Source organism: Rhinoraja longicauda, chromosome 18, assembly GCF_053455715.1.
Source record: "Rhinoraja longicauda isolate Sanriku21f chromosome 18, sRhiLon1.1, whole genome shotgun sequence".
Taxonomy (NCBI): Eukaryota; Metazoa; Chordata; class Chondrichthyes; order Rajiformes; family Arhynchobatidae; genus Rhinoraja; species Rhinoraja longicauda.
This window is the reverse complement of record NC_135970.1, coordinates 17,858,393-17,873,035: the sequence shown is the minus strand read 5'-3', so window position 1 is coordinate 17,873,035 and position 14,643 is coordinate 17,858,393. Positions and strand designations below refer to the sequence as shown.

Here is a 14,643-nt window from a genome sequence, read left to right as displayed (position 1 = left end):
ATGGTGGGATTGCAGAGTGTAGTTTGAGCCTATGGGAAGGTGGAGCAGAGAGTGATGGCCAGGCATTATGAATGAAGAAGCTGGAAAATGTAGAAGTCCCAAGGAGAGGATGGGGTGCAGGGAGTTGTGATGGAAACCCTCCCCTTCCCTCCGAGTGAGGAAAAGTAAAGGAAGGGTGGAAAAGGAATAGTTTCGTAACGAGTGGAGATAGAGGAAGATTGAAAAAGGAATGTTGTACCTTGCTGTATTAAGGATATTGTGTGTTTTTTTTGTGCCGCATAAACATTTTGGGTCAGGACCCTACTTCACCATCAAAAAACATTTTTTTTAAACATGTGTAGAAATGTATCACTATTTAATTTACAGTTCCTCCTTTAGATCAATAAACTGAACTGTTGTAATAATTTCTTGTATACGAAAATAATATTCCAGGTCAGAAGATCAGCCCTGAAGGCAAAGCTAAAGTGCAGCTTCAGTTGATCTTGCATACGGGTGACACCACAATCTTCCATTTCACCAACGAGAACAGCGCTAATGGTGCAGCCAAAGACCGCGATGCTGCTAAAGACTTGCTCCAACAGTTGCTGCCTAAGTTCAAGAAAAAAGCAAACAAGGAACTAGAGGAAAAAAACAGGTACCAGCAGGGAAAGAAGCTAAAGTATAAAATGAACACACGCTATTGTGGCGATCTTCATCAGGTCAGCATTGCAATAGACAGTGAGAGGAATGCTAAAAAGTTTGGACCAATGATCATTATACCTGGAAAATAGTGAAAACAAGCGTGTTTTAATTTGTGAAAAGGGTAAAGGGAATGTTTGTGGTAGGTCTGAGCCAAGGTCGTCCAGTTGATGAAATTGCTTTTGATAGGGAAATAGATGCTTGTTAATTGTAACAGATCTCTTAAAGGAGTACATGTAGAGGAAATTGAATTAGCATTGTAAAAAAAAGCATTGGAACTGAGATGTCAACTACAGTAGTTGACGAAACATTGAAGTAAGACCATGCAGAAAATACCCAACACATCAGGTAGCATTTTTTGAGAAAAAAGCTGAGTTGCCCTAATGTCAGAACTGGTAAATTCAGTTACAAATAGGAAAAGCTGGTTATCTCAGTCACCCTTTCATACTGGAAGGAGAAGTTCTGCATTCTGTGTTTGTCTCCTACAAAGTAGAGGAGATCACATTGTGAGCACAGAATACAAATGCTAAACTGGAAATAGTGCAACCTGATTGCTGCTTCATTCAGAAGGAGATTTTGTCCTTTGATTGTGAGAAGTAATGAGAAAAATATCTTGGGTATTGCATTCTCAGCTTTTAAGTACAAAAAGTTTTTTTCAACATTTTTTACCAGCGTGGAAATGCTGCACAAATTCCAATGTGCTGTTTCAATAGTGAGCTACATGAAACATCAGTTTGACCTCGAATAATTCACGATTGTCATTTTAACCAATTAACTAAAAATTAGAGAGGAACTGTTACATCTCTCTTACTGTCACTCTCCATCTATGTTCTAGAATGCTGCAGGAGGACCCAGTTCTCTTCCAACTCTATAAAGATTTGGTTGTGAGCCAGGTAATCAGTGCTGAGGAATTCTGGGCCAATCGTCTGACTGGGAATTCTGTGGATAACTCTGTTTCCAACAGCAAGCAAGATATTGGAATTTCTGCTGCATTCCTGGTGAGTGTTTATTGTCTTCTTTGTGTTAGACATGCTATCGCAATCAAGGCTTTCCTTGATATTGCTTTGTGATGTGAAAAAAGTGGAAATATCCACAGTGGGGAAGGATTGCTTGTGATGAGGAAAGCATGAGTGTGAGCATTTATGTTGAGGTGAGTGGTAGGTGGTGGTATGGCAGAGGAGAGAATGGGAGTATGTTTGGTAAAGACATTTGTTGAGGAGGAGAGTAAATGTAAGGTAATGTCAAGGCTCGGGTGTGGGAAGGAACTGCAGATGCTGGTTTACACAGAAGATAGACATAAATTGGTGGAATAACTCAGCGGGTCAGTCAGTATCTCTGGAGAAAAGGAATAGGCGATGTTTCGGGTCCTAACTCTTCTTCAGACTCAGGAGTCTGAAATCGGGTTTTGAGCCAAAATGTTGCCTATTCCTTTTCTTCAGAGATACCGCCTGACCGGCTGAGTTACTCCAGCACTTTATGTCTATCTAGGGTGTGAAAAACATAGACAAGCAAATAGACGAGCATGTTCCATATTCTGATGAGAAATGAAGAAGGTTCACTATTTGTAATTCTCTTGTAAAGGAGGGAGAATTTGAAATAATCATTAGAGAATGTTTATTACAGTATCAAATGAAGCATTTCCTGCTTGTAGGCGGATATCCGACCTCAGACTGATGGATGCAATGGCCTCCGGTATAATCTGACCTCTGACATCATCGAGTCAATATTTAGGACATACCCTGCAGGTAAATATCATATCAACAAAAGGTTTATGAATTTGTTCAGGCAAGTGAAGTAACCTCATGTTAATCTTGGCTGCAGAGAAATCAGTTTCTGATTGATGCTTTCTTTTCCGGCAGGATTTTTTGATAGTCATGCTGTCATCTTCAGACACCAAAGTTTGAATATAGGATTTGTGTTTTTTTTGTTTGACAGTGAAACAAAAATATGCAGAGAATGTTCCTCACGATATGACAGAGAAGGAATTTTGGACGCGCTTCTTTCAGTCTCATTACTTCCACCGGGACAGGATCAACAACGCAGGCTCGAAGGATCTCTTCTCTGAATGTGCCAGGATTGATGAGAAAGGTGAGCTTTGAATTCCCAATTCAAAACCAGAGGCTTCACTAGATAATGACACAGGGCTGAATATAGATGCCTGCAAGTGGGGGAAAAGGAATGGGACAAGTGCGAAAAATCTCATTGGGGTTGTGTGCAGGATGATGCCAGGAGGGGCACAAGCAGGCATGTGACGTTTCCGCGGATTTCTGCGTTTTTAAAATCCATTTTACGTGCTTTTTGCTTGATTTCCGCGTTTTTCACTTTGCCAAATAAACGGAGTTATCGGATACGAAAAAAAAGGAAAAAAAAACTATGTATAGACTTGTAATGAACACTAGGGTTCCGCTAGAGGTCACTAGGGGTTCCGCGAGAAATCCCCCGTGCCCTGGAAGTCTCCCCGAAAAGAAATGGCACCTAGGCTGGTGTTGTTAAATCTAACCCATACAATAGACAATAGCTGCAGGAGGAGGCCATTCGGCCCTTCGAGCCAGCACCGCCATTCAATGTGATCATGGCTGATCGTTCTCAATCAGTACCCCGTTTCTGCCTTCTCCCCATACCCCCTGACTCTGCTATCCTTAAGAGCTCTATCTAGCTCTCTCTTGAATGCATTCAGAGAATTGGCCTCCACTGCCTTCTGAGACAGAGAATTCCACAGATTCATAACTCTCTGACTGAAAATGTTTTTCCTCATCTCAGTTCTAAATGCACAGAAGTAACAACTCATAGTTTTTATTGTAACACAAGCGGAGGAAACATTACATGCTATCGTCTCCGTAGTCAGCATCAAGTCTGCTGTGTGACGGTGGAAGGCAGTTTACATAGTCCAGGTAGGGATGAAGATCCGGACTGGATCACACGTGGAATGTGCAGCATGCATAATAAGTGTGGTGATAGATATAGTGAAGGCGATCTAATATCTCTCTTTAAGTGTGCGTCGTGTTCTTGGACATTTTGTCCGGCAACGAGGATGTCATCATCAATAATTGAGCATGGGTAACCTGCAAACCGTTGTTCCATGGTGCGCTGCAATACTTCTCTTGCCGAGCTTATGCCGAATGGCATTCGCAGAAATTTGTAACGTCCAAAAGGTGTACTGAAAGTGATTAGCTTGGAAGAGTTGTGATCCAACGGAATTTGCCAGAAGGAACGCTTCGCATCGAGGACGGAGAATACTGTTGCCTTGCCCAGCTGCGCTGTGATGTCTTCCACTGTACGCATAGGATAGTGTGGTCATTTGATGGCAGTGTTCCAGTCCCTGGGATTGATGCAAATCCTTATTTCTTCCTTGGTCTTTTTGGTTGTTCTTTTTGGTTGCTACAACCATGGTTGAGACCCAGTCCGATGGCTCAGCAACAGGGGCAATCACACCCAGAGCTACATCCTGCTGAGTTCATTTTGTACGCGATCCTGCATAGCATGGGGAATCCGGTGGGAGGGACGGACAACTGGCAGGACCTCTGGGTCGGTCGTGATTGTGCACTTGATAGGAAGCTTGCTGAGCTGGATGTTGAAAAGATCTCCGTATTGTGAGAGGAACTGTTGGGTGGAGCCATGTGTGGGAGACAGTTGATGGACCGCCGAATCAAAGGTGACCAAGCCTAGGTCGTTACAGGCACCAATGCCTAGCAGAGGAGTCACTTTCTCCCGGACAACAAAAAACTCAGATTGGATACTGAGCTAGATGGCACTGTAACTCGATTGTTCCAACAGGTTTGATAGTACCCCCTCCAAAGGGAAGCAGCGAGGTCGTGGTTTGTTTGATGCCCTTGGCATTCCGAATCCTGTGCTTAGATAAGGGTGGAATGTTGCAATGAGCCCCAGTATCAAGTTTAGCAGTAACATTCATTCTGTTAATGAGGAGGGTGACCATGGGATCGAGATGTTTACCATGGGATCGAGATGTTTACCAGACAGGTCCGACAAGGAATGTATGTTGATGTTCAGTCCATCGATAGCAAGGAAGTCAGGCTCGTTAGGCACAGGGCATGCTGTAGGAGTTGCGTGGGAATGTTCTGGGTGTAGCAGGTGCACAGATTGCTTTGTCTCAACTCCATTCCCTCGAGAACGACAGCAACGGATGAAGTGATTTCTGCGTTTACAGTAATTGCAATTTTTTCCAAAAGCAGGGCATTGTTCACGAATTCCCACATGCGAACCTCCACAGTTCCCACATTTATCGATGAATCCGGCATAGTATCTGCTGGGCAATTCGGAAGGCTGGCGCTGAGCCCGGTAACATTTATATCATAAGCAGAATGAGGACATGGTCCAAGAGTCTTAGTGTGCGAGTTTGTCAACTCTGCAACACGATAGCGATTCTCAGCCCTTTCCAGTGTGAGGTCTGCATCACATGTAAGTTCATCCTGCACCTTGTCATTAAGAATAGCATATACCAGCCTGACACGAATGAGACTGTCGCACAAGTTTTTGAATGCGCATCGGCTAGCAATGTTTTTTAAAGAGCTGACTCACCTTGCATCTGGCTGCACACAAAAATCTGTGGCATTCCATTACGAGATTGGTGCGTAGCTCACACAGCTGTCTGAACTTGTTCAGTAGGCAGGCTGGATCGTCTATAGACTGCTGAGACGATCTGAATGCCCGCGGGATCCAACTGGGCTGGAACATAGTGGAACCGGTGTGCACGTCGAATGGCTTCTGTACCAGCCAAGTTGAGGAGGATAGACGCACAAATTTCTGGTGGTGCAGCATGATGTGCTGCACGGATATATACGTTGAAGTCCTCTTCGAAGATGCACCAGCGTTCAGCGAGGTCGCCATCAAATACGAGCGGATTGGGCTTGCGAAACGCAGCAGCCATAGCGAGATAACAAACAGAACGAGAAAAAAATAGCTAAAATAAACCGGAACCAAACTAGGTTGTTTTTGTCTGAATTGTAGTTTTAATATGGTGTAGGGTTTGTATGTTATGTTTGGGGGGGGGGGGAGGGAGGGAACGGGAACTGTAAATTTCTCTCTCCCGAACGGAGACGCGAACTTTGTTTCTGTGTCGTGTCTCCGTTCCCGTTGCGGCCTACCACCGGCCATGCACCTGGGACCACCTGAGGCTCTGGTTCGCAGAGCCCGCGGCCCGGACTCACCACCTGCAGCGCTGGCTGCCTGCGGATGCTGCGGGAGCGGCTGCGATTCGTCTCCGGAGGCTCCGGTGCGGGCCGCGTGGATGTCGGAAGCCCGCAGGCCCCTGGGTGGGGGCCGACATCGGGAGCTCCGGCAGCGGCAGAGGCAGCGTGTTCGCCCGCCCCGAATCGCGTGGCTTGGGTCGGCCCGCCGCGGACCTTTCACCGTCCGGGGCGGCCTGAAATAGGCCGTGGACCTTTCACCGTCCAGCGGGGGCTTCAATATTGGGAGCCCCGACCGCCCCGACGTGGCAACTCCAACAGCCTGACCGCGGGAGAAGACGGCAGGGAAGAGAAAAAAGACATTTTGGCCTTCCATCACAGTGAGGAGGGACTGAAGGAGACTCACTGTGATGGATGTTTCTTTTTGTTTGGTGTTAGTTGTGATTGTATGTGTTATTGCATTTTTATTGATTATTCTTATTGGTCTTATTGTTCAACTGCGGGTAATGTTTCATTTCACTACACATTTATGTGTATGTGACAAATAAACGACTATTGACTATTGGGAGGTGAGGAGAGGGTCCAAAACCTCTGACACCATGTTGTTAAATCAAACCCATACACAGAAGTAACAACTCAGTTTTTATTGTAACACAAGCAAAGGAAACATTGCATGCTATCGTCTCCATAGTCAGCATCAAGTCTGCTGTGAGACGGTGGAAGGCAGTTTACATAGTCCAGGTAGGGATGAAGATCCGGACTGGATCACATGTATAATGTGCAGCATGCATAATAAGTGTGGTGATAGATATAATGAAGACGATCTAATATGGTTGATCTGCAGCTGGGCAAAGCAGCCAATCTCGACCTCATCAGGACTTCCATGGCCGATCGGTGGGTTGAATTTGCAACCTGCAGCCGGGGCTCTGAAACTCCAGCCCAGCTGGTGCCAGCACATCTATCCCCATAGCCGACTTCCTTGGCCTGCTGGATAAACCAACAAAGCTCTGGAACCAAGAGTGCCAGAAAATCAGTGGTGGCACTGTAATGAATAAATATTAAATTTAAGTGCAAGATTGTATAAGTAAATTAAGACAGGGTTAAAATATAAAACACAGCAGAAATGCCAATTACCACCTTTTTGGGTTGATTATCAATTAATGTGCGACTTTACTTAAATGTTATCAGTAACATATTCACATTATTTTGTAATGTCTGTTTTTACTCTGAAATGCACAAAAAGAGGCGTGAAACTGGTAATTTTGTGTATAAATTTTCAAAAAAGTTCCGATTTTTTGACCCCCATTGAGCGCAAGCGCTCGGCTCTTTCCTCTTTTTTTACCTCACTCACATGCCTGCACAGGACTCCCCCAATAATCGTCAACTTGTTAAATGTACAGATGTATAATATATTATTGCAAAACACAGTGCTGGAGGATCTCAGCCGGTCAGGCAGCATCTTTGGGGGGGATTGGACAAAGCTGTGTTGTTTAAAACTCATTAGACATCCTTGCTGCTGCTTTCTGACAGGAATTTTCTGATTGTTGTGCTATCATGCTTGTGAATTAGTTTATGCAGGAATTCATTATCACCAGGCTACTGGCACTTGGGCCCTTGTGGGTATCCTTTTAAAATGATCAGTCATTTTAGCTATACCAATTTTACTCTGCATTAGTGCTGTTTTTAATACCATTTGCACTATATCTGAGAGAGGATGGTGTAATATTTTTCTTTGGTCAGGTTTGAAGACTCTGCTTAGTCAGGGAGTGAACAACCCTTTAGTGGACTTGACGGCGCTGGAGGACAAATCACTGGGTGAGGTGAGCATTGTATCCTGTCAGTGGATTGAGAGGATCCATAATCATTTTGTACTGTATCCAGTTGACAGCCATACACTTTATGAAACTCATCAGTTTTAGTAGGTGCAATGGTCATTGTCATACAGCATGAAATGAGCCCTTTGGCCCAACTTGCCCATGCCAACCAAGATACCCTATCTACATTAGTCTCGCCTACCTGCGTTTGGCCCATATCCCTATAAACCCTTAATAACCATGCACCTGTCCAAATGTTTTAAATGCTGTTATATGGCTTGTAAGCTCATTATTGGTGATAAACTAAAATGCAAGGTAGAGGAATTGCAGATGTGGCCATTTAATTAATTACATTTGTGTTGACCATAACTGACAAAAGGTTGAGACCCATCTTGATATGCAGGTCTAAATTGTGATTACAGTTAGGCAATCACTTGGTTGGTGGATATTCTTGGCAATATAAGGAATTTGGGAACAATAAACCTTTCCCACCTCTCCGTGCCCAGGAGAATGGAGTTGGAATTAGCTGGCCCAAAAGATAACTGTCCAAAGATTTGCCTTCATGAAGTGATGTTGGAGGTTCATTGAGCTACTCTTGACCTCGGTTAAATAGGCTGTCCTGGCTTGATGAGTTTGGATGATCTGTGGGACAGTAAAACAACTTTCCATTGTTCCATGTTGGAATGATAGGTGAGAGATCATTTGCCTTTAACATTATTGTCGTAGGAATTTAACCCCGCATTAATTTTGATTTAACTCAATATTTTAATTAACTTCCGACAAGACCCCAAGCTGCTGAAATTTTGTTAGTAAATTCTAAATGTAATGCCATTTGTGTGTACATTTCGTGCTTGATTATGTGTGTTAAATCAAATTCTTTACCTTCAGTCTGAATAATCACACGTGATACTGGATTAGCACATCAGATTTATTCCACCATGGGGTTCTTCCCGAGAAGATCTCCAGACACAACACTAGTGTCTGAAGAGACCTCAACTCAGGAGAGGGGAAGAACAACTTCTCCACGATTGTTTACTTTTTTATACAGAAAAGAGAGGTGTGACAAAAAGAAATCAAGGACCAATTACACATCTAATACAATGACCAATTACACATCTAATACAATTACTATGGTTACAGAGAAGACACAATCATTGATACAGGTCACATGCTCAAAAACCAAACCATTAATATAAGTCACATGTATTTAGAGAAACGCATCAATTTACCTAGCGTGGATTCAAACTTTTCCTCCTTTCACACGCACCCAAATAAGGAGTTGCTACTAAGAAAGAAACTTTCTTATCTATATAGACGAGCAATCTCGCAGCTGCATGACCTTGCTTTACTGTTTCAATACACAGTACTCGCAGTCAGACAGAGTGGGAGAGGACAATAGCCCATCTCTTCTGTACACTCCTTATCACTCGTAAAGGGACAAACACATTCTGTTCCCAAGGATAACATTTCTGCCACAAGCATCCATCTTACTGCTTTCCACTAAAATAAGCATCCATTTTATATTAGCTAAAACAACACAAGAAACCATCTTTACTACAACAAAATATAATATCTCTAATTGACTATACCAGCTAATAGCATAGATTCACATTCCCTCCTTTTATCATTCTATGATAACTATCAAAGCTTAAAACAATAAATCACCTTAAACACTTCAAGAGTAAAACAACGCCTTCATATTACCTCAGGTGGATAGAAACAAACTAAGTACAACCAACCCTCTAAATATAATCATATCAAACTTCAAAATATAATTAAATCAAACTTCTAACTTCAAACTTCTAAATATAATCAATCAAACTTCAAAATATAATCAAATCAAACTTCAAAATATAATCAAATCAAACTTCAACTTCTAATCAAATCAAACTTCAACTTCTAATCAAATCAAACTTCAACTTCTAATCAAATCAAACTTCAACTTCTAATCAAATCAAACTTCAACCTTCTAATCAAATCAAACTTCAACCTTCCAATCAAATCAAACTTCAACCTTCTAATCAAATCGAACTTCAACCTTCTAATCAAATCGAACTTCAACCTTCTAATCAAATCAAACTTCAACCTTCTAATCAAATCAAACTTCAACTTCTAATCAAATCAAACTTCAACCTTCTAATCAAATCAAACTTCAACCTTCTAATCAAACATTCTTCAACCTTCTAATCAAACATTCTTCAACCTTCTAATCAAATCAAACTTCAAATCAAACTTCAACCTTCCAATCAAATCAAACTTCAACCTTCTAATCAAATCAAACTTCAACTTCTAATCAAATCAAACTTCAACCTTCTAATCAAATCAAACTTCAACCTTCTAATCAAACATTCTTCAACCTTCTAATCAAATCAAACTTCAAATCAAACTTCAACCTTCCAATCAAATCGAACTTCAACCTTCTAATCAAATCAAACTTCAACCTTCTAATCAAATCAAACTTCAACCTTCTAATCAAATCAAACTTCAACCTTCTAATCAAATCAAACTTCAACCTTCCAATCAAATCAAACTTCAACCTTCTAATCAAATCGAACTTCAACCTTCTAATCAAATCGAACTTCAACCTTCTAATCAAATCAAACTTCAACCTTCTAATCAAATCAAACTTCAACTTTCTAATCAAATCAAACTTCAACCTTCTAATCAAACATTCTTCAACCTTCTAATCAAACATTCTTCAACCTTCTAATCAAATCAAACTTCAAATCAAACTTCAACCTTCCAATCAAATCAAACTTCAACCTTCTAATCAAATCAAACTTCAACTTCTAATCAAATCAAACTTCAACCTTCTAATCAAATCAAACTTCAACCTTCTAATCAAATCAAACTTCAACTTCTAATCAAATCAAACTTCAACCTTCTAATCAAATCAAACTTCAACTTCTAATCAAATCAAACTTCTAATCAAATCAAACTTCAACTTCTAATCAATGACCCCTGACACCAGAAAACTGCTCCCTGCTACAATATCTCTTACATGAACTGCTTCTTGCCTACTTCACCTTAACCCTTTTAGTTCCAAACTCCACACATCTCCAAACCACTTCAACTTCCCCTTTGTTGTTACCTCCTAATCTAATACCCTTCCTAGTCGTTCACACTCTTCCTCCACACCATCAATATCCTCAGTCTTCGTATCATTCAATTCAATTTGTCTTACCACTAACATTTTTGAAGCACCAATACTTTCTAACGCCGTCTGCATTTTCCTCAATACACATTTCAGAATAGCCAACCCCACAAATATACAAATAATTAAAATTCCCAGGTACAATGCCATATTAATCAATTTGTCTGACCAGCCTCCGAAACCCCAATCACCCCAACTAGTCGATTCCTTCATGTTATCCATTTGCTCTCTTATCTTTGTGATATAACGAGTAATATTCTTTGTCTGATCCCTAACTCCCATCATGCACCTACCTTTCACTATAGCACAAACACCACCTTCTCGAGCCAACAAATAATCTAGGGCATATCTGTTCTGCATAGTAAAAAGCCTAAGTTCAGTAAGTCCCTGGGTAATCATGTCTAGGGCCCCCGTGGTTGCATTACCCATGATAGTGAGACCACAAATGAGGTAATTACGATTATTGACAGCCAAATACCCTCCAATGAAGCCTAGACTAAAGGAGCTCGTCCATCCGTATACCACAGAGCTCCCATATGTTCCCAGAGAAGTGGGATTCTTCCACTTTGAACAAAATTTTTCGAAACAGCTTTAGTCACCAACCTTTGATGAGAGACCCACTGGGAGGGACAGGGTATTGTCATAGGAATTATGGTTCCGATCGCCACTTGTCTCGGAAACGGTGGATTCAGGACATTAGTGGCTGTACCATTATAGAAAAAGAAAAGGTTTGAATTCGTTAAAAACAATGTGCCATAACATATCGAATACATGTTTAATTCACCTCCCTCTATCCAATCCCTAAACTGTTCAGAGAACCATCGCGCATCCCTGCCACCTCTTTCCTTAGTCATCTGGGTAAGTGGGAACGTATAGTTTCCCACCATCACATGCGTTCTATTGCAGAATCCACAGATTAGTTGGATTCCCATGGCAAGAGGAACACAGGTATAGTGGTGACATTTACATTTCCCTTGACCGTCTTTGACCTGACACGTCCTGTTATCACAAAACGACATCAAGCATGTGATGTTGCTCGGGTTATTAACATATACGCATCCCTCCTTTTCCTGGTGGAAACAATTCTCATATGACCTGAGGTCATCGTTGGGTGTGAATTTGCACGGTTTGGCGATATCCGCGACCAAACATACGTCCCGTGAATGTGAATTATCCTTTGGTAACGGAAGACAAATAGCAGGCGGGGCAGTAAAAGGTTCATAAATGAAGTGGATAGGTTTTGGCGCCTTTATTTTGGCTTTTTCCCTCCAATTATCACATGTAAGGTACTTTAGAGGGTCCCATTCTGGTTTTATGCTGAATAGTGCCTGTACTGAGGTCATGGATGGGTAACAAACAACTGACTGTGGGGAGTACATAGCTGAGTGAGCTTGGAGAAATAAGTTACCTCCTGGGACTCCTCTGAGAAACTTGAGATCACGCTTACGTCTCTGTAGTGGAGAGACCCGACATAGTTCCATGGGAAATCTACCTTCCATACTTTGGCATGCATAATCAAATTTACACTTAGTCCTAAAACAAGGTAACATTTTATGATGATGGTCCTTCAACAGTAATGAAAAGTGAAGATGCCTCAAAAGTCCATTGCAATCTTTCATTCGACTGACATTCCATTGTCCAAATCCCTCCGGGTTATCATCATCGCATTGGAGTACATCTCCTTGACACAGGTGGTGCACGTGGTTAGGCTGGTTCGGCCTGCACATTCTTTCCTTCATCATTCCCGGAATCAGTAAGGCTTTAAAACAGATGATCACCAGGTGCACTTTCATTGTAAGATGATCCATCTATTCTGAAGAGAATTTTCTTAAGAAAACGGTTAGTAATTAGGTTTCAGGTTCAATATTGACAATTTTACAGTGGTGAAGATGGATCCATGCATTTCTCCCTTCCACTTTAGCTGCTGTTGGGGTTGTGAGAAGAACCTGGTAGGGTCCTTCCCATCGAGCATCCAACCCCTTCCTCGTCCAATTCTTGATCATCACATTAACACCTGGTTTAATTTTAGACCGAGTGATTAAAGGTGGGAGTTCAACGTACGCCGCTCGTACCCTGGAATGTAGGTCTCTTAACGCCCTGGTTAACGATAAAATATAGTTAGTCATCTCCGTTGCCATGTGGTGAAAGTGGACAGTCTTTGGAACATTCTGGTCCCATGGGGTTCTGAGAGGTCTGCCGTAAATAATTTCAGCAGGACTCAGCCGTGCTTCCCCAGCCGGGGTAGTACGTATCTGAAACAGGGCCACGGGAAGTAATTTGAGCCATGTAGTTCCCGTTTCAGCCTGTAGTTTAGCCAATTTATTTTTCAAGGTTTGGTTAACCCTTTCAACCAATCCAGCAGCCTGTGGTCTGTAGGCGCAATGTAACTGCTGCTGGATACCCATCTGGGTACAGAATTCCTTATTTATTTGACCCACGAAATGAGGGCCGTTGTCTGAACTTAAGCGATTTGGAATTCCATACCTGGGAATAATTTCTCTCATTAACACTTTCACCACTGTAGAGGCTTTATTATCCCTTGTCGGGTAAGCCTCAATCCATTTACTAAAAACATCTACAATTACTAATACATATTTATAACACTGACATCTTCCCAATTCAATGTAGTCCATTTGGAGGGTCTCAAAGGGACCCGTGGGCAATGGTGTTTGGCCCATCTCACAAGGTACACCCTTTCCTGGATTATGTTGCTGACAAATCAGGCAACGATTGCTAACACCTTGAGCCAGAGGTTGCAAACGTGGATGCCACCATGTGGCTAGGAGCGTATCACTGATTGCTTTAGCGCCGCAATGCGTTGCAAAGTGTATACATTCAATAACCCACATTGCTAAATCATCTGACATACAAGCCTGTCCAGCAGGGGTGATCCACAGTTTAGATTCACAATCAACTGTACACCCGAGCTGTTTCCACAGTACCTTATCCCGGTCAGGAGCGTCCTCCTGTAATTTAAAGACGTCTTGGATGGTTGGCATTGGCCTTTCCGAGGGAGACTTGCTTTTATTTGAGCTTTTAGTCTGGCTCATCATTTTAGGCACAACCACCCGCTGTCCCCGGGATGCCTCTTTAGCTTCCTGGTCTGCGCATCGGTTCCCTACATCAACTGGTGTACGGCCTGTCGTGTGAGCTGTACATTTTATAACAGAAATCTGTTTTGGTAACATAAGGGCTCGTAACAAATCTGATACTAGTTTTTGGTGAGATATCTGTGTTCCTGCAGAAGTCAGGAATCCTCTGTTTTTCCACAATTGTCCAAAATCATGGACCACTCCGAAAGCATATCGTGAGTCTGTATAAACATTGATTTTTGAGTCCTTCCCCAAGATGCAAGCTCGTATTAAAGCAAACAGTTCAGCTTGCTGGGCAGAATATGTAGACTCAAAAGCTGCTGACTCCAGCGTCTTGTTATCCTGATTTATGATTGCGTATCCAGAAAGTTTCCTCCCATACGGACTGACAGATGCACTACCATCTACGTACATTGTTATATCAGGATCCAACATTGCAACATCTGATAAATCTTCCCGAACCGAAGTATTTTCTTTAATTATGAATAGGCAGTCATGTCCTGGGTCCATCTGTTCCTGGGGTGGTTCGGTAAGAAAGCATGCTGGGTTGATGGTAGTACAATACTTAAACTGCAATCTGGGATTGTTCAGTAAATATATCTCATACCTATTTTGTCTGGCCATGGTAAGATGCTGGGTTTGTAGCTGACCTAGGAGTGCTGTCACTGAATGTGAACTGTGGACGGTAATATCTTGTTGTAGAGTCAGATTAGCAGCCGATTGTAAACTGTTATATATAGCCGTCAGGATTTGAGTGCATA

General features: G+C 42.2%; 3 protein-coding genes across 5 annotated transcripts in view; 1 reads left to right on the top strand and 2 right to left on the bottom strand.

Moving 5' to 3' along the window:
* Positions 1-14,643, bottom strand: part of LOC144602290 (galanin peptides-like) — a 411,360-nt gene that overhangs the window by 290,926 nt on the left and 105,791 nt on the right. The gene's annotated exons all lie outside the window — the stretch shown is intronic.
* The window catches only part of gtf2h1 (general transcription factor IIH, polypeptide 1), a 58,755-nt gene that overhangs the window by 22,575 nt on the left and 21,537 nt on the right, over positions 1-14,643 (top strand). For all 3 annotated transcript variants that reach the window (XM_078415197.1, XM_078415195.1, XM_078415194.1), the window contains 5 exons: positions 433-634; positions 1,514-1,676; positions 2,330-2,423; positions 2,614-2,766; positions 7,563-7,642. In XM_078415197.1, coding sequence (XP_078271323.1) covers positions 433-634; positions 1,514-1,676; positions 2,330-2,423; positions 2,614-2,766; positions 7,563-7,642 — 692 coding nt within the window. The remainder of the gene's footprint in view (positions 1-432; positions 635-1,513; positions 1,677-2,329; positions 2,424-2,613; positions 2,767-7,562; positions 7,643-14,643) is intronic.
* Positions 11,753-14,521, bottom strand: LOC144602282 (uncharacterized). Its single transcript, XM_078415193.1, has 2 exons — positions 13,733-14,521; positions 11,753-12,887 (listed from the first exon to the last, which is right to left on the bottom strand). The coding sequence occupies exons 1-2, from the start codon at positions 14,504-14,506 to the stop codon at positions 12,843-12,845; spliced, it is 819 nt and encodes a 272-aa protein (XP_078271319.1). The 5' UTR covers positions 14,507-14,521; the 3' UTR covers positions 11,753-12,842.